The sequence below is a fragment of the Colias croceus genome, chromosome 1 (assembly GCF_905220415.1).
Source record: "Colias croceus chromosome 1, ilColCroc2.1".
Classification (NCBI taxonomy): Eukaryota; Metazoa; Arthropoda; class Insecta; order Lepidoptera; family Pieridae; genus Colias; species Colias croceus.
The window spans coordinates 6,068,871-6,095,602 of record NC_059537.1 but is presented as its reverse complement, the minus strand read 5'-3'; the positions used below and the strand labels follow the sequence as shown (position 1 = coordinate 6,095,602).

General features: G+C 31.6%; 3 protein-coding genes across 4 annotated transcripts; 1 reads left to right on the top strand and 2 right to left on the bottom strand.

Moving 5' to 3' along the window:
• Positions 1-22: 22 nt before the first annotated feature.
• Positions 23-12,453, bottom strand: LOC123703649 (cytochrome P450 4C1-like). The gene is made up of 18 exons (XM_045652088.1): positions 12,325-12,453; positions 11,962-12,071; positions 11,299-11,389; positions 10,562-10,747; positions 10,089-10,483; positions 9,889-9,957; positions 9,549-9,717; positions 8,755-8,928; positions 7,121-7,273; positions 6,501-6,665; positions 6,315-6,424; positions 6,142-6,232; positions 5,876-6,058; positions 5,397-5,791; positions 4,629-4,697; positions 4,174-4,342; positions 3,030-3,209; positions 23-240 (listed from the first exon to the last, which is right to left on the bottom strand). The coding sequence occupies exons 1-18, from the start codon at positions 12,332-12,334 to the stop codon at positions 77-79; spliced, it is 2,883 nt and encodes a 960-aa protein (XP_045508044.1). The 5' UTR covers positions 12,335-12,453; the 3' UTR covers positions 23-76.
• A 1,220-nt stretch (positions 12,454-13,673) lies between these two features.
• LOC123693717 (cytochrome P450 4C1-like) lies at positions 13,674-20,140 on the bottom strand. Of its 2 annotated transcripts, none has more exons than XM_045638917.1 (9): positions 19,799-20,140; positions 18,788-18,897; positions 18,244-18,334; positions 17,866-18,051; positions 17,386-17,777; positions 16,842-16,910; positions 16,414-16,582; positions 15,249-15,422; positions 13,674-13,863 (listed from the first exon to the last, which is right to left on the bottom strand). In XM_045638917.1, exons 1-9 carry the CDS (start codon positions 19,935-19,937, stop codon positions 13,688-13,690), a joined length of 1,506 nt encoding a protein of 501 aa, XP_045494873.1. In that variant the 5' UTR covers positions 19,938-20,140; the 3' UTR covers positions 13,674-13,687. The 2 variants fall into 2 exon arrangements, with proteins under 2 accessions (XP_045494873.1, XP_045494878.1); XM_045638922.1 differs by having other exon boundaries at positions 18,244-18,322.
• Positions 20,141-22,748: 2,608 nt separating this feature from the next.
• On the top strand, positions 22,749-26,732 carry LOC123693749. The gene is made up of 3 exons (XM_045638955.1): positions 22,749-22,884; positions 25,967-26,178; positions 26,437-26,732. The coding sequence occupies exons 1-3, from the start codon at positions 22,843-22,845 to the stop codon at positions 26,633-26,635; spliced, it is 453 nt and encodes a 150-aa protein (XP_045494911.1). The 5' UTR covers positions 22,749-22,842; the 3' UTR covers positions 26,636-26,732.

The following is a 26,732-nucleotide window of genomic DNA, read 5'->3' as shown; positions in this document are numbered from 1 at the left end:
ATTGTTGAAAATAAAAACATTGTAGTATGTATTTAATTTATTATTTGTAATTCTTGTCTTCCAATAAATTCTTAAATTACGATTTGATCTTGATGAACCTCATGTATACAGGTTTGGAATTTCTTAACACTAAGTCAGCGGAAAACTCTAGATCCTCGATCGTAGTTACTGGTTCAACTCTGAAGTTCCTTAGTATGGCAGATAGCGCAGATTTCATTTCCATCATTGCAAACTTTTGACCTGAAAATTATAAAGGTTGTTTTTTAATATCCTTCAAAACGTTTTTGTTATTAGAATTATCCTGGACATGTCACATGTTAGTGACATGATGATCCTGTGACACAAATGAGTCCAGCAGTAACTTAAGAAGAGACAGAAGAGTTACGTGCTTATCTTATTTTCTTAATATATATAAATCTCGTGTCACAATGTTTGTCCTCAATGGACTCCTAAACCACTTAACCGATTATAATAAAATTCGCACACCATGTGCAGTTCGATCCAACTTGAGAGATAGGATAGGTTTTATCCCGGAAATCCCTCGGGAACGGAAACTATGCGGGTTTTTCTGTGAAAACGCGAGCGAAGCCGCGGGCGGAAAGCTAGTATTGTATAAAGAAAACGGAAAAGCTTCTATATATAGAGCGAAAAAATAACGATAAAAAATGGACAATGATTTATTTTTATGGTTTATATTACAATAATAAAGGCCCCTAATATTATTTGCTCTCATATTTCTTCCATGCACAGAGATCAATTACATTTTCATCCTAATATGACAAGAATAAATTGTAGATATTAGAATATTATACGTGGAATAAGGATATTTAATATTTATATGATTTTAATTATTTTCATATTAATTACGTAGGTACTTCATTTTGTAAATTGTACCTATCAATACTTTGAAACTAGTTAGGTGTTAGTGCAATTTCAATGAACGTTAACTTTAGTAGAAATAGTAGGTAGCATCCACAGGTAGCATCGATTGTCAGACAATAGAGAATTTGAATGTTAGTGGGCTATACAAGCTTCTTTCATTGCTTTTTGTTTTATTTTATCTTTTTGTTTTCCACAGGCTTATTTTGTATCCACTATAAAACCACAGGTGACAGATACATAATAAAAGGTTATTATGTACATATTTAGTAAAAAACTTTCCTTACGAATAATGCACTTTGAAAATTTGCCTCCGTTTAGGAATAAACCTTAAAGATTACATAACACAACATATATATACATACACACAAGAAGTAAATAGTAAAATAAAGTTGAAAACAATTTAAGTGCAAATGCTATCAAAGAATTTAAAAACAATTCTTATAGACCGGGAGATACTGACACAAAATTTCGAGTCATTTTTAACAGGATGGCGGTTCTACAGGGGTCTTAGTACGCAATGACAAAAAGAAAAACGATGGTGTGAACGCTGGTACCGGCGGCTTAGTCGCGTGGGCGTTAGTCGAACTCGTCGGAAAAATAGCGAAAGTCAAACGATTTGTAACACAAAAATTTTAGAATTTACCGATAGCCCATAAAAAAGAAGTAGGCGGTAGTGTCATGCCATACTTTTCCGGTGTGACTTACAGCCCCCCATACCGACGCGAATGTGTTGATTTAAATAAAACAATTATTCAACCATTTGTATCAGGCTAACTTTTGCACAGGTAACCATTGTCGTGCAGCCATTTACGAAAATCGCCATGCCATACTTTTCGGACGATTCCAAATACCGCCGAAAATCTGCAAAAATTTTTTATTTCGCCAAACTTTTTGTACCAGTATTGCATTTGGATTTTTGGAGAGTATTTGATAAAATGTGACCATTATTATATTTGCCATACTTCTAGTAGGGGGAAAAAGTGCTGTCATACTTGAAAAATTAATTTAGTATTAATTTATATAAGTGAAGATTTCCAACACCTAGATCTTTGAAATTTTGTATTTATATTCGTTGATCCTCAAACTTACAGGAAAAATAAGTGCCATACTGTTACAAATCGTTTGACTTTCGCTATTTTCCGACGAGTTCGACTAACGCCCACGCGACTAAGCCGCCGGTACCAGCGTTCACATCATCGTTTTTCTTTTTGTCATTGCGTACTAACACCCCTGTAGAACCGCCATCCTGTTACAAATGACTCGAAATTTTGTGTCAGTATCTCCCGGTCTATTATTCATTGTATGGTAATTATTATTTATTACCTAGTTACTACTTACTCGTTATCGCAGTAAATTCTGATATTTACATATAGATACGTAATTAATTTAAAGTAAGCTAGGTCAGTAGATATGTTAGAAACGGGTTACTGTATCTAATATTTAAAACATTGTTTATATAACTTTATTTATTACATTTGATTTTGATAACTCTTTTTTGTGCTCGTTATCAGGAGAATCTTCCTTTTGGAAGAAAAAGTTAAGAAATTTGCGCAAAATAAAAATAAATAAAAACTGGCTTTTGACTCTAGATTACGAAGAAACGGAAAATCTTATAACTTGAGTATATAGTACCCACTATTACACACACATACACACACACACACACGCACGCACGCACACGCGCACACACACACACATACAAGGCCTATACACCAAAACACACACATGCATGCCGAAAAAACAATTTCTACTTTAATTTTTTTTTTGTTTGATATAAGTACATTTTTATTTTTATTTTTCTTATTGGCATTTCTTGAATACTCATTGGAAGAGGGCGCTGACTCCTGACATACAGGTTTTTACCTAGTTTGGGAGTCAGAGACTTCAATATTTCAAAATGTAAAATCTTTTTGTCAATAAAGAATTTTTATTTTTTATTTATTTAAATGAATTAGAAAACTTAACGGCTATTTAAAATAGCTCCTGCGTTTGGCAGTTCGCGCGAAGACAAGATGTTTGTCGGCCAGATACTTAGTTATTGATATTTATTTTTATTAATTAAATTTATATAGAAATTCAGTCAGGAGGACGAGTAGGTATGTAATTTTTGTATATATTAATTATTATTATATGTCCTTCATACTTACCGATACAATTTCTTGGACCAGCACTAAACGGGATGTATGCGTAGTTGTGTCGACTGACGCAATTTTCGTGTAAAAATCTATCAGGATCGAATTTCAAAGCATCTTTGTATAGGCTTTCATGGCGATGAAGATCGTAAATATGTATGTGGCACATTGTTCCTTTTGGGACGGTGTAATTGCCTGAAAATACAATATAACTTATGTCAATAATTATTTAACTTCCTACTAAGGCTCGGTGGCTAGTTGCGCTGAGCCTAAAGTATAAATCTCCCTAGTACCTACTAGGAAATATTTTTCCACATTATCGCTTATATCTAACTATATATACCTACGTATATACAAAAAATAAACGTACACAACAAGTTAGATCCAAGCTAAGCATTGTAAATTCAATTATAATTGCACTTGCGAGAAAAAATATTTTATCAAGTGCTTTCAGCTTTATATCTTAGTCTAGGTATTAAGATATTGTATAATTAATTGTTTATTTATTAAATATACCTAATTAGAGTTAATTCCAAATTATGGCTTTATCTCGTATATAAGTTTTATCCTTAGGTTTTATCTGATATAGTAGGTACCTAAGTTAAACTTTAGTAGTAACCTAAACCTTCCAAAAATTTTCTCAAAATTGTGTAAATTTAATGATAATACAATTTATAAAAACAACGATTAAAATAACTGGAATAGTAGTATTCTTGGCTGCAGTTCTTAAAGAAATAACAATAGGTACTTAGGTTATAGGTACCGAAAGTTATAACGAAGATAATATTATTTAAGGGCTAGCGCGGAAAAGCAACTATTAGTTGCCCGGCATCTATTTTGTCTCTGTCGCTGTCTCCTCGCTCGCAAAGTTTTGAACGATGCGCACACGAAAGCAACAGCAACGCAACTTTTTCTTTAAAATTTTCCGCATTTATCAACATGGTTTTCGAAGATACGGTTGTGGTCTGTCCACTTGTCCTTAGAAACTGAAGATGACAGCGAAAAAGGCAATATTGGGTGCACTTATTATAGAATGATAGACTGAGATTAGGTAAATTCCATACAATGTTTTTAAAATTGAGAACATTGTACAAACGCTTCAACATTTGTACAATTTTTATTGCATTTTTATTTACTTTCACATTGCATTTTTACTTACTTAATTTCACTGTTTCAGTCAATTTGCGACTGATGAAGGGGACAGGGGGGAACAATCGTAATGCTTCCTTTATGCACATTTCAAGATAAGTCATCATAGCCATGTCGTCTGGGGTCGCAGCTCGACTACTGTCATTAAATATGCCTTTTAGTTCCGCTACGACGCTATCCTTAAAGCGTTATACATGTTATTAGTGAGATAATTATTGAATGAATGAATGAAATGAAATAATTATTGTATAGGATGTGTAAATTATGCGTGGAGTATCGCTTAATAGCTTAATGATAAGTCGTTTCGACTTCATCTTAGTAGAGGTTATCGTTTTTACTCCATTAATTTTAAGACAATGTTTTTTAGTTGCGACACAATTATTATGTTTACCTACTTAATAATATTTTGGCAGTTTATTAAAAGTACCTATCATGATCGGTTTTAAGCATATTTCAGGTACTTACTTGTATTTCAGGATTATGAGCCAGTGCCAATAAACAGAAAGTCAAACCAGCTGCAGTTGTATCATGTCCCTTAAATTTGGATAAGGAAAATTAGTAGATACTGAATCGGTGATAAATATAGATAATAATTACGATATCAGATATCGCATCAAATTTTTTACAAATCCTGGAAGTTTTTACATTTTGTGGGAATATTTCCATCATCAAACATGATAAACAAATAAATATTATTGATAGGTAAGTATATTATGTGGAATTTCCCCGAAATATTTATTTACTAAACTACGACTTGGCTATATGTATAAAGCAATAAACATTTTCAAAATTAATAAATAGTTACCTACTATTGGTCTAAGATCCGAATAGAAGTCGACCTGCAACGGCGTGATAATAGAATGAGACCAATTTTATAATAAATTTAGTGTAAGTATTAAAAATGGGTTGACTGGGAAAATCCTGGACAGGATATTTTATAATTAATTATTAAAAAATCTTTTATTTTCATTTTTTATTAATTGCAGTTTCGAGATAATAAAACAATTTTGTAATAAAACAGCGCTGACATAATTTTTTTTTCATCATCCTATCAAGTGAAAGTAACCGGTACCGACATACCTGTTTATACCTGCCAACCTAGCCGTTTGTCCCGGTAAATATTAGAAAACGACTATGACTGCACATTCTGTAGGATTGGTCTCATTCTATTATCACGCCGTTGCAGGTCGACTTATATTCGGATCTTAAACCATAATATTAAAAATATCATACTTCAAACATGAATGTATCGACTTCCTCTTGTATACCAGTATCGTCAATCAATCCCTCGTTTTCTGCTGAAATTAACAAATCCAACATTGCTGCCTTTTTCTTTTTCTTGTAGGCAAATACGTCTACGGTGTCTTCATTATCACTACATTCTTCGATTTCTTTATTCTTTTTGTTTTCCTTTCGTGTATTAATGACTTTTTTAGTGAAGTTGTGTATTGTCGATATATAACGCATTTGTTTAAATCCATCTGGAGTTAAATTAAAAATAAAATCGAAGTAAAGATGAAGTGATACAAAGCGTTTTATTAACAATTTTATAGTATCATAAACTGCATTTTTGTATTTACTGCCAACCTCGGGTTCGTCTTTATCAAGCTGAACTCCCATAGCGGTTTCTGTGGAAAATTAAGGATGAACATTAAAGTTCAATGTTAGGGATATACATCATAAATACAAAAACGTACAGAGAAATTACTTACCGCAAATCGATTCTAGGGTATATTCTGATATCAGAGGAACCGCGTCTATAGACTTTCCTTCAGTTTTTTCCAAAGTTGCGATGAGTTTCTGACTGTTGTGTTCAAGAATAGGAAAGTATTTACGTAGCACGTTAAAATGAAACGCTGTGGTTAAAATTTTCCTGCGTTCCTGCCATTTCGCCCCTAAAAAGTTTATTTACATTCGATATAAATTATATGATTAAAGAAAATCATGGTAAAAAGGCTTTTTCACTATACGTACTAACCTTTACTTACCAGTAAACCATCTTTAAGCCAGGGCTTTAAAAATTTATAAATAATACTCTTTTCATGGTGCTTCATACTACACGTTACAATCTGTAAAGTGTCAGTTATTTTTAATATAACTTTAAAAATTATTATTTTAAATATTTGTTTAAATATTTTAATGAAAACTCACCTCAACATCATCAGGATTATAAATGGAGACTGCGGCAAATTTAAAAGCGTAAAATCTGTAAATTCCGTTAAACTGCGCTGCCCACGTCCTTCCCAATTTGAATAACTTCACTAAAATATTTTTGGTTTAGGTAATTAGTTATTCGAACTTAAATAATTAATTTCAGTTACTAAAAATATGAATTACCTGGCGATATATCTACAAAAGCAGATGCGTTACCCACAAAAAAAGTGTCCTTGGGACCGGGTATTATTTTAATAATTTTAGCAATCCCATCATGATTTAGTTTATAATCAACAAAATATAAAATAAGAATAAATACCACTAAATAGAGGAATAACATTGTTAATGTCCGTGTTTATTAAATGCGTGTTATTGTATCAAGGTTGTTATTAGTTCTGCTGCACATAGTAAGATAATTTCTGCTAAGATAAGTGATATGTGTATTGGAGCGTTTCGTATTTAAATGGATATAAAATATAATGAAGGCCATTTATAACTATACTAGCCAATTAATGGTTTTGAACTACCTGTATCTACAATGTATCTATTACCTATTTTTATTTTAATTATGGGTATGACATTTTATTTTCAACACACCCATACAATAAAATAATATGACTATTTTTTAAAGTAATTACTTTATTATACCTAATATGTTATATGTAGAAGGTATGTATTACTGAAATATTTAAATTGGAATAGTTACCTTACTTTATTAGATTTATAACTGCTAATAAAAAAATGGATTTCTATACCTAATATTTTATTTCTATCTTACAAATTTAATAAATTATATTAAATTCTTTTCTCAAATTTGACATAGATGGGATCTTTTGGACGTAAAATAAAATCGGTGATAAATGATATATCCTGCGGTTTTGTTACAGGCAAAACCCTGTAGCGTCGTAGCACTGTTGATAGTGCTAATTTCATCTCCATCATTGCGAATTTTTGCCCTGAAAATTTATAAAATAAGGATAACACAGCTCAACAAAAAAACAATTTTTTGTTGTTGCCCTGGATATTTCTACAGATTTATATAATTCAACTACCCAGTTTGCGAATGTAATCATTAAAATTATTCAATTGGCTCTAGTTTTTTTTTTAAGTGGATTTTCATATGTTTAATTTTCTTACGGCTTTTTAGAATACGGGTTACTAACAAGTGTTGATTTTTTTTGGTGAATTACGTTTTCTACACATTTCTTCGCTCAGACATAACCCTATTCTATAAAACTGACTGTAGAATATGAGGATAATTAATAGTTTCTCCAAAAAAATCATTTTTATGAACAACAATTGTTCGGTTTGTATTGAGTTTAAGAAACCGAGTAGCACAATGGTCAGCAAAGTGGATACACCAAATTCCCTTGATGTTTTTATTAATGGGATTAAACAAAGCAAATGCATTGGGAATAATTATTAAAAATGGGAATTAAGGCCTTTGAGGGAATCTAGAAGTATAAGAAGAAGGCCCGACGGCCCTACAGGACGGGTTTGTCGAAAATTGATAAAAGATGAAAAATTAACAAAATTAACAACTTATGCTGAATGTGAATTATGGAGAGGCATAGTATTAGTATTGGTAAATTTAATGTAAATTTAAAGCACCAAACCATATAGAAATTGCGCAACAGATGTTGAAAAACTCAATATTTTATGAGCGATGATACGAACATAAAGCTACACTTTCCCCACAGTCTCCTGGATATATTTTCAGTAAATCTGGGAAATTTCTGTAAGAAACAGGAAGAACGCATCCAAAAATAACCAAAATTATGGAATAAAGTTATCAAGGTACATGGGATCGTCAACTGATGGCAGGTTGCTGATGGTCCTTAAGAAACGATTGTCCCCAAAATAACTATAGAAGAGAAGCTTATAAAATATATTTTCTAGTACTATTTCATAAGTTTTGATGATTTTTCTCTATTTTTATGTCCATTTTAATGAATCAAAAACTAAAACAAAACAACAAGTAAAACTTTGTAATAAATAAATGATGTTAAAACAAATAAACCCTTTTGTTCCATACTGCGTTTTAGAGTCTAATAAGAAAATAAGGATTAAAAAAAAACTAGAGCCAATCTACCAAAACCATTAATAGTTTTATATATAACATGCATTAAATTATTCGAAACCACTTTCATATCCCGGGCAACAAAATCATTGTTGACCAGTGAATAGATGTTATATTGCATAGTTAATTTATGATAAATCTGAAATAATTTACGATAAAGTAATTCTTAGCTTAACTCATTTGAATATTATAATTACGGTACTGTACGAAATAGAGTAACGCTGATAGACTTAGTAAACTCCATAAACGACTCCATAAGTTTTAAGAAAGAATTTATTTTATTTTTATTTTTTATTTTATTTATAAAAGGTACCTTTATATTTTTTTTTACATACTAATTTTAAAACATATAAGTACCTATACAATTTCTGGGTCCAGCACTAAACGGTATGTAACCATACTGATGCCAGGTCGGTTCTTCCATAAACCTTTCGGGTCTGTACACTAAAGGTTCCACAAATTGATCACCTTTCAGATGTAATTCACGGATGAATATTGTAAATTCTGTTCCAGGCGGGCAGTCGTAATTACCTTTAACAATAAAAAAGAGGGTGTGTGACGAGCACGCGTGTCAGAAGTGAAATTCATTTGGCAAGATTCAAAGATACCAAAATTGTCACCTTACTCCATGACGCTATTGCCAAGACGCGACCTAGAAATTTAACTCTTAACGCGCCTAAAGAAGTTTCACTTCATAAATAATCGTGTGATGTGTGTGAAGTCCCGTGTCCCCGTAGTGGGGTATGGGGCATATAAGCCTTCTGTGTCCTACCAGACCGAGAATTTTTTTTTTTCTCTTCGTCTCCACCGGGAATCGAACCCAGGACCCCACGGTTCTACGCTCACGCGTCAACCACTGTACCAAGGAGGCGATCAAGGTTTAAGGACAAATACATGATTAAATATTCTATGAAAGGGCACTTAGTGGAGGGCGTAAGACAACCGATGGGCGGGATCGGGGATATACCTAGTACGTAAGACGTAGTCCGAATCTCACATAATAATCTTTAGCTTCTTACCCAAGGACTGTGTGCCGTGGTTATCTTATATTAAAAATATGACATGAGATCAACACCGAATAGTATATAAAAATAATCTTAGTGATTATTAAATACTATTCTACTTTATTTTAAAAATATAAATGTACGTACTTAATTTAATGGGGTGCTCGCTTCTCCTAGATATAAAGAAAACTGGGGGGTACATTCTTAAGCTCTCTTTTATGCAACAATCCAAGTATTTCATGTGTGTCAGATCATTCATTGTAGGAATTTCTACCGCAGGATCTAATACTTGATTGATTTCTTCAACAATTTTATCCTGAAAAGCAATTATTTTATAAATATTACGATGTTTCAAGGCTATCATATATCTACAATGTAAGATACATAGTTTTGCTTTCTGTATCATAATAATTGGAGATCAAAGATCAAAATAATCTTAGACATAGTAATTAAAATATGTACATAGGAAGTTTGTGCTCTGTTTTACCTGAATATGTTGATGGTTCGCCAGAATCATAAAAGCAAACTGAAGTGCAGACGCTGTAGTGTCGTGTCCCTAAGGATTTTAAAGCTTTTCAATTAAAATTGTACATTGTACAGGTTATAAACATTTTAAATCAACATTCATAATTTGGATTGATCAGCACTTTATTATTTATATGTATTATAATGTAAGAAATAATATACCTCAAACATAAACGTGTCAACCTCTTCATTTATCCCGGCTTCATTGATAATTCCTTTCTTTTCCGCTTCCAATAACAAGTCAAGCATTGCCAACCTTTTCTTCCCGTAAATAACATATTCGTCATTGTTCCCATCAGTTGTTACTAAATGAATGTCTTTTTCGAAGTTGCTGCTTTCTCTGCGCTGTTTAACTACTTTATCTCGGAAGGAGCTAATCATTTTCAAGAATTTTTCCTGGCTCTTACCAACTTGAGTCAAATTAAAGAATAAACTCGGGTAAATCCATACACGTTGTGCTCGGTGTACTACTATTTTACCTAACTCATGAATGGCGTTTTTGTATTTTTTACCAAATTCAGAAATTTCTTGGTCTAGTTTGGTTCCCATGGCAGTTTCTAAAAATATGTATTTTCGTTAGTTATGCTAATGCGTATAAATATACTTCTTTAATTTATTTATGATATCGCTCTTACCACAAATAGATTTTAAAGTAAAATCTGTAATTATATCCATAATATCTGACTTCGGCTTGTCAGTCTCTTCTTCGATTTGTATCAAAAGTTTCGCTGCATTTTCCATTAGAATTATATTAAAATTGCGTAAGATGTTGAAATGGAACGTTGGCGTTAAAATCTTTCTACGTTGATGCCATTTTTCTCCTAAAATAATTAAATTATTTTGACCAATTTATAAGAGATAATTAGCTTGATTTAAAACGCTGGATGGAAATATTAAATATCGTTATCGATAACCAATGTAAATAATGATTTATTATAAACATAAGCTTTGTAGAAGGTCCTCGTTATATCTACCCGAAACATTAATTAATACCCCACATCTAACTATTAATGCTAAAACAACAAAAGAGACTATGGTGAGCCAGCATGACAAGCATGTCAAGGAATTAAAAATGTGACACTGGATAGCGTGAGCGTGGTAGATTAGGACCGTGTCTCTGCAGTGGGAAATCTGGGCTGGTAATGATGAACTTACTATATAGTAAAAAAATGAATCCATACGGTACATTTAGACCATGATTTAGACCAAACGAATATAGAGCAAGAGCATTCTTTCGTGATATTTTAGTGTAAACGAAAAGTCGTATTCAGTGTTGTTCAGTATAAGAATATTGCATAGAATCTTTTCGAACGCACTATAAGAACAACGAAAGAATGCTCAAAATATATTCCGACTTTACATTTGTACTAACCGTTACTGAGCAACAAGCCTCCCTTCAGCCATGGCTGTATAAATCCATATAAAAACCCTTTGTCATTATATTTCATTCCAGATATGAGAGCCTAGAAATTTAAAGTCATTGTATTTCATTTGACCGAAGTATTAAAATAAATGCAGCGTCAGAAACAGTTTTACGGTGGTATTACACTTTATTCTGATTTTTTTCTCTACCAAATAAAATAATATTTATACATAATTTTAATCTATACTAATATTATAAAGCTGAAGAGTTTGTTTGTTTGTTTAAACGCGCTAATCTCGGGAACTACTGGTCCGATTTGAAAAATTCTTTCGGTGTTAGATAGCCCAATTATCGAGGAAGGTTATAGGCTATATATCATCACGCTACGGCCAACAGAAGTGGAGCCACGGGGGTGAAACCGCGCGGAGCAGCTAGTTAGTTCATAAACATGAATAAAGATAAGTATTTGGATAGGTCACATATTTCAGGCGATGCGTCTGAGCTCTACATTCCTTACTCTACTGACTTTTGAATCGGCAATTTACTCATACTCTTTTTAAAATGATTTTCAGGATTCCTTTCCAAACCTATGCCACAGTAATAATTAGTAAAATTAGGAATTTACTCTCTACTTTTTAGAGGTTATTAGAATAAAAAGTACAAAACACTTACTTCAACGTCCTCTGGGTTATATAAAATAACTATTTTCTTAGGGCCTACTCTTAGCTTAAATAGTCTCTTGTATTTATTAGATAGTAAGGTAAAGTATCGAAAAGTTCTCTCTGAAACATAATTTTTTGGTGACTACTTTTTACAAGGTTCAACTAAAAAATTAACGTAGGTAAACTTAAATATAATGCAATCACTTTTATCACTATAACACAAAGAAACACAAAGAAACTACAATAATCAATAATTAAATAAAAAGTAGGTATTTAAAAAAATAACTAAGAACAAAGGTACTACTAATTAAGGTAAGTACATAATATTTACAAACTTATATGAAAACTAAGATAAAGCTAATAAAAAACATACCAGAGTCCATGAGAAAGTCCAAAGTATTTTCCAACAAAAACAAACCGGGTGGCCCCGGTATCTTTTCAAATAACTTATTTTTAGAGAGCCTATGTAAGATTATAAATAAAAATACTATAATAAACAACCACACTAATAATGAAATCATTGCACTGCTTTTTATTTTACGGTCAAGAAAAATTTTAATGTAGCATCGGAGTTATGCTTAAAATATTTTTTTTCAACACTCCCTACAAATGAGAAGTCTTTATGATAATGATTGGGTTGAAATACTATAAATAATAATTATTATAGATGATTAAAACACATGTATCGCTCGCAGACCTTTGCTCTTCGGGTGTCATTAATGGATTACATTGTTTTTGAACTGAAATAAGAATGCTCTTTCCATGAACAAATAATTGCATCGAGGATTATATCAACACTGACTCAATAATTAAATAATTTTAAAGTTCACCGAGCGCTGCTATCTTTATACTTATCCAAGAGTTGTACTAGTCTAATACTGATTTATAAGTAAGAGTCATAATCATAATTTTATTTATAGAACAAGAGCAGGCGATGACCAGGCCTTCGTCAATTTCTCTACGTATGCCCAGTATACAGTAAGGTAAAAACGACTACAGGTTATGAAACTTGGTTAGCAGTGACTTTGGCAGAGGCCAGAGTACCTACCAGATTTGACATTTTTATAGCCCGGGATTATTCATACACATATAGAGCAAGCTTCATCTTCTTGCAGCTTTTATGATTTGGCCAAGGTCTGTGCCAAGGTCTTGCAGTCGACCATTATATTTGAAAGCTATGTGTACTCACTGAGTGTACTCATATAGGAATATTTTTAATATTTAGTTATTGCGATAACAATTTATCTCAATGTCAATTATTATCATTATCTCCGAAAAGTATGTATACTTTGCACTATTTGCGTGTTTCTCCAATGAGTTGTATGTTTGTCTATTATTTTCGATGCAATAACAATGAGTCATTTCGCAGTGCAATGTAACAACACAAAATATTATTCTCTCAATTTATCAATTAAATTCAAATCTATTTTAGAAACTTTTTTTCAAAATCACAGTAGACAGTATTTTTGAGTGATGTGTTACTTTCTGATTGTGATTTTCAGCACCTTGCATTCTCGTATAATTTATAAATTAACTCATCTTAGGCCCATGACTCTAAGATAAACCCTAGATAAAAAAATACTTTATAAATTAAAACATTCTGTGTTTCCCTTGGATTTCCGACTGTATTATTATCATCAATTGACCCTGCCTTGCACATTTGACTCTAATAGATTATAAGACAAGACTTGTGATTGAGATTTTATAATAAAAATACGATTATTGATGAGCTATATTTATTGAACATTTTCAGGGAATCTTTCTTCGAATTTAACATAAATTGGTTGTTTAACTCGCAGTACATAATCCGTAATTAAAATAATATCACGTGGGGTTGTCACTGGTAGAATTCGGAAGCGACGGAGTATGGAGAGTAGCGCCAACTTTAATTCCATCATAGCAAATTTCTGCCCTGCAAACAAGCAAACAATTTGTGATCAGTATAGACGACAAGGAAAACACGAAAATGTTTTATATAATTAATGCTTATGATAACCAAGAATCGAGGGGTAAAGTACGTACGTCTATCACAAAAAGCAAACCAATTTATCATTTTTGTTTCTTAATTTGCAACTTATTACTTAAAGAATGTAATATGTACACCATATTTTATATGCGAAGGTTTTAAATCATTACAATATATAGGTAAAAAAAATATGCAGAATAAATTTGGTTTTAATTTATTCATTTTTTGAAGTTATAGGTACTTCTTTTGGCGCGATGGAGAAAAATGATGAGAGTGAATTTTTACGATGCGCGCGCACACCGACACCTAAATTTAACAACATGAAGTTAGTTCTTGGTGGTATGAAAATTGATAACTATGTTCAAGTTGTTATACTCTAGTATTTTTTTCCTTACGCCAAAGAAGTATAACTTCTAACGCGTATAATAATTCTAATAAGAATACACACTCTTTTTTTTTCTAAAAATATCGCATGTGCAGTGACATAACAGTAGTTAGGTCAGTTATATCTACATTTCTATAACCAACTAGCGGTCCGCCCAGGCTTCACTCGTTTATTTACTTTATTAAGTTATTTACGTCTTCTCTACATAAAGACCATCCTCGTGATTCAAGGAATATAATAAAAAAAGAATTATCGAAATCGGTCCATCCGTTCACGCGAGATGCCGTGACCAAGGAAAACAGTTTTCATTTTTATATGTGTAGATACGTTCAAAGGTCATCATTTCCACGTGTTCATTATGAATAGATGTTTACATTTTTTTCAATACCGTCGAAGTCTTTAGAAGACATTTTCAGGATCACGTTTTTAACCTCGAAACCTTTGACCAGAATGTCTTGTTATATAACAAATAAATATAGAATGGGAAAGTTTATAAAATGAAGCATAATGTACCTGCTGACTAAATTAAGTAACAAAGGTTTGCAAGCCATTGAATCGCAAAATGTGTTGGTTAGTGGATAACTCGAGAACGGATGAACCGATTTCGGTAAGTCTTTTATTACTTACTAGCGGTTCGCCCCGGCTTCGCCCGTGGTAGGTACATATTTCGCAATAAAAGGTAGCCTATGTCCTTTCTCGGGTATCAAAATATCTCCATACCAAATTTCATGAAAATTGGTTCAGTAGTTAATAGGCGTGATTGAGTAACAGACAGACAGACAGAGTTACTTGCGCATTTATAATATTAGTATGGATAATATTCCTTGAAGTACGAGGGTGGTGCTAGAAGACGAAGTGTGCTAGAATATAAATCGATGATAATACTATCGTGCTCTACATGCAAATTGTATTTATAAAGGTACGACTAGTAGTTACAAAACATCACCTATACAATTTCTTGGTCCAGCACTAAATGGTATGTAAGCATAGGGGTGCCAAGTGGGTTCCTTTTGAAATCTTTCAGGTCTGAATTCCAGGGGTTCATCGAATTGATCAGTCCGCCGGTGCAGGTCGTAAATAAGAATAACGCACTCCGTTCCAGACGGCACCTCGTAATTACCTGACAATTTATTAAAATTCAGAAATTATACCCGGCGCGGCCTAAGATGATCCCTATGACACTGACAGTTATTCTCAAGAGACAAACTTGTAATGGCGTCACCATTAAATTAGAAACGTATTGGAGGCGTCTAAAAATGGCATTTATTAATTTTTACGTAGCTTTATGCCATTACAGTGATATTCCGTTGGAATTATAACAATTCTTAACATTTACGAGAAATTATATCAATCTGACTTTACGTTTACGTCCTTCAAAACTTACATTGTTGGCATTTATCGACTAGTGCGGAAGTATCGATAAACAAATTTCGATAATTGAAACGAGTTCACATTTTTTCCATGCTTAAGCTATAATTCATTCACTATTGAATGGAACAGAAGATCGCAGCATAATTAATTAATTAATTACCGTTCGCGTTAATTTACTAACCTATGATAATATAAGTTTTTTAGAAAAATTAAATGGGGGATTCCATTTTCATGATAAAATAATATACACTGTGTTAAACGGGTTAAAAATTACGAGAAAATGATAAGGTGCATTTTTATGTTTTGGAAAACTTTCGTTTTACTTACCGTTTCGTTTAGATACTTAATAGACGTTAAAAATTCATTTTATAATATTTGTAAAAACATGTTTACCGACGTGGCTGAATGCAAACCACGCCTTTGCCTATAAAATAGTAAAGTATCGACACGATCCATCATACGAGCAATCACTAAAACGAACTGTCATAGGGATCATCTTAGGCCGCGCCGGGTATTAATCAAGGCAAACTCTTGCGAATTTTGCATGAATTATGTGTTGAATAATCCTTAAAATATATGTGATTAAATGAACTGTAGGTTTAATGATTTAAATACAAATAAAAATATAAAATCTAAAGGGATGTTGATTTTTATAAAATATCAATAATTTAATGGCTACGCAAAAGTAGTATAATTATTGGTTATGTCTGATAATTATTAAGAAAAAATATTCAATTTACCTAATTTCAATGTTTGGTCAATATTTCTCGTGATTGTTGGAAGGGGCGGGTATAATCGTAGACTCTCTTTTATACAGCATTCCAAATATTTCATTTGTGATAAGTCCCCTATCGTTACAGGACAACTCATCGAATTTAATATTGATTTGTATTCTTCTATGATTTTGTCCTGCAAATAAATAAACAGTTCATTTATTCCAAGTACTGTAAAAGAAGAAATTACGTCCTGATCTGTTTGAAATCTTTTATCTTGAAGTTATAGGTACATACTTAGTTGATACTTATAATATTTAAATTTATTGGTGACATAACATCACAAAAACGCGTTTTTCGTGATCGAATACTTACTTCGACCTCGGAAAAAAAAATTTAACAGTTTTTTTTTATCTTAAAATAAAAAAGTTTATGATTAAAGGAAGTTCACTCACCTGGGCTTCTTGATGATTAGCAAGTAACATCAGTGTAAATTTCAAAGCAATTGAAGTTGTATCATGGCCCTGATGAAAAATTCAATGTTTTTAGCAGAGTAAAAAAAAGCTACGAATTTTAATCGATATATTAATAATCTAGTGGGCTCACTTCACAATGAGCAGCATTGGCCAAACAAATGATCGCTGATGTTTGCCAGTGCCACCATTACCATTGATACCGCCATTTGAGTATAAATAAGCGGCCGATTATAGACATTTAGGCACTCTATGTTAACTTGACTGCCTCTACTCGCCCAATGCTGCTTATTGTGAAGAGAACCGTATAGATAATTAATTTATACACACAGTTTGTACAAGTCGGACAGTTGTCAATTTACCGGCGCTTGACCGGCGCTGATTTTACGTGTCTGCCTATGGCAGTAAATTGACGAACTGCTTTTTTTATGTCATACGCAAATCTATCGATAATAAATATCCATCCGATATTTCCTTAAACAATATTTAGGTAATTTAAATCAATACTTGTAAAAAATGTACTTACCCCAAACATAAATGTGTCGACCTCTTCACCAACACCTTTGTCATCAATGAAACCATCCTTTTCTGCTTGTAAAAGTATATCTAATAATACCATTCTCCTCTTTCCACCTTCAACATTATAACTATCATCATCTAATATTTGATCCTGTTCTATTTGAAGTTTAATACCATATTCTCTTCTTTTTTCGACAACTTTTCTCCGAAATGATGTTAGAATTTTTAATATTTCCTTTTGTTTTCGACCAATGCGAGTTAAATTAAATATAAAATCTGGATACATCCATATTCTCTGTGCTCTGTATACGGCATATTGGCCTAACTTGTAAATGCTCTCTTTGTATTTTTTTGAGAAGCTATTGCTTTCTTTATCTAAAGCGGTACCCATGGCTGTTTCTAAATAAAAATAGAAAAATATACAATAGTTTAATCATCAAGACTTTTTTTTATTTCATAAAATGTACCTGTTATAGTGAATACTTACCACATATAGAGTTTAGAGCAAAATTATTAATTAGAGGCGAGATATCCGTTTCGGGCTTACTGATTTCATTTTGAATGTCTTTTAATAGACTTTCAGCATTCCTTTCTATGACTGGTTTGAAGTTATTCAAAATGTTAAAATGAAATGCAGGCGTCATCATTTTCCTTCGTATATGCCACTTTTTACCTGAAATGAAATAAAGCAAACCATCATAAAGTCTATAAAAATTAAAAATGTGAGAAAAAAATAATAAAAAATGCCTACCAAATTAAAAAATGCGATTTTGTTAAGAAATTATGTAACAAAATCATAAAATATAAATTATATAATTTAAATTAACTATATTTAAAACAAACTTGAATAAATGAATAAATTTACCTTTGCTAAGCAGTAGGCCATCTTTTAACCAAGGCTCTATAAAGCTGTATAAGTAACCTTTCGAATTATATTTTGTTCCCTGTATAACCGCCTGCAATAATATTTAAAATGTATTTATATTATTAATAATTAGGTACATAAAATATTTTAAAAGCAAACAAGTACACTATATTCCTTTCAAATACCTTTTTTGGAAAGTAACTGCTTGACAAACTATATAATATTAGGAAAATTAATATAATTAAAAACAGTGTTAATCTTAAAACATATGCTGTCGGTATACTGTAACAAATCGTCGTTGTGTGATTTGCAATAAATATTAATTATTTTAAAAAATGTTTTGATATTTTTATTTTAAGTAGCTAGTTTTGATGAACTTAAGTTCTAGCTAGTTTTTTTTTGTTTTTAATATAAAAACATATCTTTATTTTTGAAGATGATAAATTTTTTGATGATTATGTAGGTAATAGGTATGATAATATGATGATATGGTAATCCACTATAGCCTTTCTTTTAGACGCTAAAAATAATTGTTCCAGCATACCTCTACATCCTCTGGATGGTGGACTATAATCACTTTGACAGGGCCCAAGCGTAATTTATATAAACGCTTATATGTGTTTGATAAGCCTCTGAAATGATAAAATAGCTTGGCTGAAAATAAAAATAAACCATAAATACATTACTTAATGAAAAGGTATCTTAAATTTTTGAACAACTGCTAATCAATTGTTATACATCTCATCTTATAGAATAAAACATGAAAATGTATCAATATCAATAACCTGTACATTATTTTATTATTTAAATGTAATAATAGAAAAATAATAGTTCACAATAAGTATAGAAATCACTTTATGTATAAATAGGAATTAAAAATTATTTAAATGTAACGGTTTATACTGGAAAAAAGAACGCTTCATTTAAAAACCAGCTTTATATTTATGAAGCATTCTTTTAGGCAAATAGTTCAGGATACATCGCCCATTTTTGCAAGTGACTACTATCAAGCTAATTTTCCGTTTGTAGCTTTATTTTGATGAGACGCCCAATAATTTCGTGTACGAAAGTCTCGATTGTGGTAGCTAACAGAGATAACAAGGATAAAAATTTTTACTAACTGAATTTTTTTTTTTGTTCAATCTCAAGATAATTACCTAAATTATTCGAAAAAATATTTGTCCTACAAAATCTATGGTTGGTTCAAAGAGTCCCCCTTTCCAAAGTGTATCGATAACGAGGTCATCATAAATGATTACTAACAAGCAGATTTTTTTGTTTTCACTTAGTTAATGTTTATATAATTCAACAGACATATTGTCCTACAAATTGCGTAATAAATATTTGAGAACCATCAAATAAAAAAAAATTATCCTTGTTATCTCTGTTAGCTACCACAATCGAGAGTTTCGTACACGAAATTATTCGGTGTCTCATCAAAATAAAGCTACAAACGGAAAATCAGCTTGATAGTAGTCACTTGCAAAAATGGGCGATGTATCCTGAACTAAAAGCTAAAAATATATGCATTTTGTTATAAACAGGGATACTTTACCAGGAGCCATCGTAAAATCCAGTGCATTATGTAATAAATATAGCCCTTTCGGACCTGGTATAGATTCAAATGTCTTAGAACTTAAAAGTCTTTCGAAAAAACATAAAATAAATAATAAAACTAAAAGAAACCACAACATTTTTCAAAATAGTCAATAAAAATAATAAATTCACTATTAATCATAAAAATAAACTTTTGTTTTCCTTATATATTAAGATCGACCATAGACTGGCCGCATCACGTATAAAACTGTAATATATATACCTAAGTTTAGTTTCGCGAATTTAAATTTAATTATTCAAACAATAAACTAATTCAAGAAAAGCCGGACGCACTACACCTCCCAATGATAGTATTAACACCAATAAAATAGCACAGGCTTTACACATATATATTTACATAAAAATATGTTAATTAGTATTCAAACGTCAAATTAAAATTGATTTGAAGTAACTTTGTTTGAAGTAAGTAGTTATTATGGTATTGGTGTTATATCTAATAATTGTAAAGCTTTTGTTTTTCTTTAAAGCTATTGCATAGCTTCTACTGCGGGCTTTCAGCGCGGGGACCGAATCGAGAAATTACGTAACGAAAAAACCTCACGCTCCCCACTCCGACGGGCGGAGGTGTGGCTTGAAGGCATAGCTTTACCACAGGCTTTACCGCGGCAGTCCCCGAGTGCCACACGTCTTTTTTTTATTATTTTATAGACCTAATTTTAGATTAGTAACTTATTTGTCATTCCCTTTTTCTCTTTTGATTGAGTAGTGTTGCTTAGCCCGGGAGGGCTTCTACAGTTTAACCGGGGTGATGGTCATTTCCCTAAAACCAGTGACGTATGCTTACTGTTTATGAAGAGACAATATCTATTTCTAACTCTACCTCCTATATTAATTTTAAAATACATATATACGTACCTACCTACTTGAATGAAAATTGTAATATTTGTGTTTATCTATTAATGTGTATTATGGTATGAAACCTTCAGTCCATCAATTTACAGAGCTTTTTCTCAATTTGATTGTATATATCAAGTTTGTTTACGCGTGTCTATTATTTTTGATTTACCCTCGGTTTTAAGACAGCTAAAAAAGCTGTTGAGAAACCGGATAACTTTTTGAGTAAAACATACTTACAATGAATTCCTAATAAGAATGTTGAATATTTATTTTTGCTATGGGCATTAAAAGTTCATGTCAAAAGTACATGTAGTACTGCGATTTTAAATAAGGTTGTTTCTTGTTGGCAGTTGAAGGCTCTCAACTACAATCGTATCAAAATATATATCTGTATCATAATATGTTAAAATAGTTAAGTAGTAACATGATATATTTTTTTGCACGACGATGCGAAGCATCAGAGAGTGCTTTACGATCGAAAAATTTTTTTCGCCTCATTTTTGCAGCTATTCTTATTATTATAGCCTTGTTAGTTCACGGAATCAAGATATTTTGCATACTATTGTCGAGATAATTTAATGGAGATTAATCCCATACTTTTTAAAAATTGATTTACTTCAATAGAATTGGAAAAAAACACCGAAATAGGTCAAAAAATTTTCCTGTCCGTCATGTGTGAAACCTGAAAACACTATAACTTGTGAAAAAATCCATCATTTGAGTTAATTTTTTTTTTTAAATATTCTTATCGACGATTGTAGGTCACTGAATGCGAATGATTAATTAATTCAGTGTCGTTTAATTGCAATTAATAAAAAACGAAAACTACAAGACTGCATATCTATATATATATATATATTTTTTTTATATTTCATAATTAAATGAGCATTATGAGTCGTGCACTTTTGGATTTTCCAAATATTATTTTATAATTGGGTGAAGATGGCACTTAAATCGCCAAGAATAGCGGGCATGATGTGGTGAAATTATTTTCATATTGAATACAATATGAAAATGTTTTCAATAGCCTGCATATATGCAGAAAAAATGTCAGTTAATAGAATTATTATTTTTTTAATATTGAGTACTTTTTTTTTGTTAATTTATTTGATTTATGACTTACTTAAGAACATGAGGTTTTTAAATGAAGAAACGTTTAGATTTCCGGTAGAGACTAAAAAAAGTTTTCGTTGTAAACATAAAAAAATAAACATTATCATAATACTAGCTGCTCCGCGCGGTTTCAGCCCCGTGGCTCCGCTCCTGTTGGTCTCAGCGTGATGATATATAGCTTATAACCTTTCTTGATAAATGGGCTATCTAAAACCGAAAGAATTTTTCAAATCAGACCAGTATTTCCCGAGATTAGCGCGTTAACAAACAAACAAACAAACTCTTCAGCTTTATAATAATAGTATAGATATAGTGTTAATGAATATGGAACTGCTGTGCAAATTTAAATGTGTTAACAAGGTGATAAAGAATTTGAGAATGAATTCTTATTTCATTAGGCCTCACGCAGAAATTCTTGCATAAATTTATTATTAATATAATAAATTATTGGTATCACCGTGAAAACAGATTATTTAATGAATATGTATAATGTTTTAATTCGAAATAGGTTTGAAGAAAAGAGTACCTAAGCGTTAGAATCAAGAGATTGTTCCTTCATCATTCTAATAAAATAGGTACTTTCAGTATGGCGGACTGTTGGGCAAAGAAAGTTTTTGTGTAATGTCACAATGCTTATAAAATGTGTTATCTAAAATTATGTATATGAGACATTAAAAGTGATTTGTGTGTTATTGTATGGTATTATATTAATTCTAGGTATGTACCGTAACTTATCTTAAATGACTTCAGTCTATATCTACATTTTACAGCAAAAATTATAAATATTTACAGACATTTTTATTGAAAAACATTTTTATTTAATTGTTTGTAAAGTCTGGTAAAGTCCTTGGTAAAGTCAAATATTATCACACCAACAGCTTCACATAAACATCCTGTATGAAAAAAATGATGTGTCACTGTCACACATTACCAATCTTTTAACACAAACGTAATAAAATGCATTACAAAATTATTTCAGTGCTATTCAGATGAAATCTCGTATAGAATCCAGTAATAAAGCAGCTATTTACAATGAAGCCCTATCGAAGAACAAATAAAGCTTTTATGGTGCAAGTATGTTTGATGTTTGCTGTTCTTATAATTCTGAATCCATAAGAGCTAGCGCGCAAGAGCAACTTTTGTCTCCGAAACTATTTTGTCTCTCCCACCAACTCTTTGGGAAGTTGCGTCGCTACGTGCGAGCACTTTCTTTATTCCATAGAGTTGATGGCAGAGACAAAATAGTTGCGGAGACAAAAGTTGCTTTTGCGCGCTAGATCTTACTGGATATTTTCTGGATTAAACAACTAATTTTTGTTTCGTTTAAAAATATGAAATAATTATCTAACATTTACGTATAATTAGATATTATTAATATAACGTATAATTGTTATTAATAAGAACAAAGAGATCAGGAATTCACATTGGTTTTTTTAATTGCAATTTGCAAATAATAGAAGAATTCATCTACTCAAGGTTATTACTCTTTATTTAAGATAATATTTTCCTCTTAGTTACTCAATTCTTATTTATTATTACTTAATAGTGATGTATTCTTTGTTAGGCAGCTACTATTATATCTTCGTATACCTTTATGTTCGAAAAATTAGTCGGTTCTTAAGGATGTAAAAAAAAACTTAACCTGACCTGTTACAATTAAATTGCATAAATATATATATTTACCAGCCACACTTATATTTGTAGACCGTGTTACATACTTGCATACAATAATTAAGGCCTACTCACAAATTTACGCACATTTTTCTGTTTTTGCATAAAATAATTATTCATAGCGTTAAAATGATGATTAAATTGTAGATTTAATTAAATTGCATATATTTTACATTTTATCAGCTTATAAATAATTATAATATATAACTATGTATCGAAGCAACTGCGTGTGTTTGCGTACAGGAAGGTTGTAGGCCATCGGGAAGTACTTAATTTAATAAATTCGATTAATTTACAATTAAATTTATATCTACATATACCTACATATATTTCACACGTCTTTCTATTTGTACATATTTTCTGAATCAAACAAAAAATGAACAAAGGCGCGAAAATACACTTCTGAATCATTTTATTGTAATTTGAACTTAAAAAATGAATTTAGCATAAAATATTATACTTATACTATTTTCCTCATAACCAGTACCTAGGTAGGTATATTTCGAACAGGCTCACTAAGTTGTACGTGTAGGTTTCATGTTTTTTGATTATAAGACCCATCTAGGACGACTTTTGCACTCAAAGTAGGTAAATTTTCGATTTGGGAGAATGGTTTAGGGACATATCTGTACCTACCAATATTTGCTAAGTATATTATATAAATCGAGGCAAGGGCAACAATTTTTATGCTACGTCACTGAAATATGATTATTAGGAATTAAAATGCATATAAGTTGGGACAATGGAATTCGATACTATATTGAGTAGCAAGTCCGGTTCAATCATGTTTCACATCTGTCAAGTGTTTTGTTAACTATTCAATGTAAATAAACGCGGATGATACTTAATAGTGGTAGAGGCTGTAAAGTGATTTTATAATTCATTTTTCATATTGAATACAGATTTAGGGTTTCGTACCCAAAGGGTAAATCAGGACCCTATTACTAAGTCTCCGCTGTCTGTCTATCTCCAAGCTGTATTTAATAAACCATGATTGCTAGACAGTTGAAATTTCATAAATGATGTATTTCCGGTGCCGCTATAATTACCAATACAAAAAAATATATAAAGGTGTTCTTTTCGTATTTTTTACTCAATGTAAAAAAATAAGCATAAGTAGGTATACATAATACAATACCTACAACAATTTTTCTACTCATGACTAGATCTAAAATGCGTCATCAAAATAAAGGCTTAATTTCTTGTCTTAAAGTAAGGTTCGGTTTGATCTTTATTTTTTTTATCCCATTATAATGGGTTTGCTATGTTCTGCAGATACATGGATATTACGGGGGTTTATTTTTTAAATTTCTTGTCGACAAATTATATAAAAAGTTACTTGGGAATTAATTATGTAGGTACAAACAAAAACAACATCTCAACATTTAAAAGATAAATTAATCTATGTTTACTTTTAAAAAATAATAATTATTTATTTGCCATTATACACCTTTAACCTACACAAGTACACACATAGGAGTGTAAATTCAGGGCTTTTTAAGCGTAAATATAAGATACTAGATTTCCGCCCGCGGCTTCGCCCGCGTTTGCAAAGGAAAACCCGCATAGTTCCCGTTCCCGTGGGATTTCCGGGATAAAAACTATCCTATGTGTTAATCCAAGTTACCCTCTATATGTGTGCTAAATTTCATTGTAATCGGTTCAGTAGTTTTTACGTGAAAGAGTAACAAACATCCATACATCCATACATCCATACATCCTTACAAACTTTTGCCTTTATAATATATATTAGATATTAGATTTTATGGCGTGCTATTATTTAAATTTTATTCATAGATTCTACATCAATAGATAAAAAATAGTTTTTCTTGGATATATTAAGAAATATATCCAAGAAAAACTATTTTTTATTTTATAATATAATATAATAATAATTCTATTTTGAATCAAAAACAAATATTAAATAAAAATCTTTATTTTTTTATTTGAATGGTATGAGGAATTATAATATTATCTTGTTCATCATGTTAATCATACATACCCTATTAGCCTAACTGATAAGTTCGATCAATTTTATTTTGAGAAACATACAAGAAGAGGTGAAATTCATATGGCCACTTCGACAATCGACACCATACAAGCGACCCTCTTCTTCTGAGACTCTCCAAATTCAGCTTTTCTATGAACATTGTTTTTATGGTTCGAATTTGCCAAGCTTGTCCTAAAGGGTTTTCTTTTTCTAAAGTAGGTGTAACATGTTGAAAACCAACCTACATAATATAACATAGGTAGTTGGCTCTACGATATGATATTTATTGTACGTTCAAATTGTAATATTATGACGAAAGACTATCATATTTAACTGTTATGACAATTTTCAGCTTAAATCCAGTTTGTTAAAAATTTCTAAAGTTTAATTTTCTTGTCACTCGAACTGCTCTGGTATAGGTCTGGTTCCTATAGGTACTCACACAGAAAACCAATCCTTTTACAATTAAATAATACAAAACGCACGTTTCAGTAGCTTCGCTCCGCATCTGGATTCGGTCGCGCTAGAGTTCTTCTGAAGGAGTTCTGCGGTGACATCAGAGCTCTCTGGCGATATGGCGCGCCGTTCCCAACCTTCCTCAAACTCATTGGGACCCTCCTGCTGTGCCTCGTTGTTTTAATGCCTCTCATATACCCGTTTTTCATTTTAGCCCTGACTTATTTTACTTATGAGAGCCTGTTTTTAAGGTAAATATACCTATTCGAGTTTGTTTATAATCCTTTCAACGCGCTGTAGAATTCGACAGTATGTAGAAATTATATTTCACTGTCAGCCTTACCTTTGCATTTAAAATACGTATTATATAGATATCATAACCGCATGGGAATGGATAATCATGGTACCTAATCGATGTTAGAAATCTGACTAGGTACATGAACGACGCACTTGCGTCATATCCAAAGTATCGCTGCTTTCCCTGTATAAAACGCACATAAATTTTTCAGCTGGTGGCTAGATCAGCCATGGAGATTCCAACCAATAAGAATTGTAAAGCGAGGTCTCTCCTGCGCCTTCCGACCCTGTAACGCTATGGATGTATGGAAAGTTCGGGAAGTTCTTACGAGAGGCATTCTTCTAGCACATTCGCTCGCTACATCTGTGGACTATTTGTGTGTCATGCAAGGTCTTCTTGATGAAGCCTAAATATAGTCACAAAAAGTCCCATCAAGGAAATGATCTAAATATAAGTGGAAGTTTTTACAGCAAAATCGTTCGGCCAGAACAATCTCAAGGATGACAA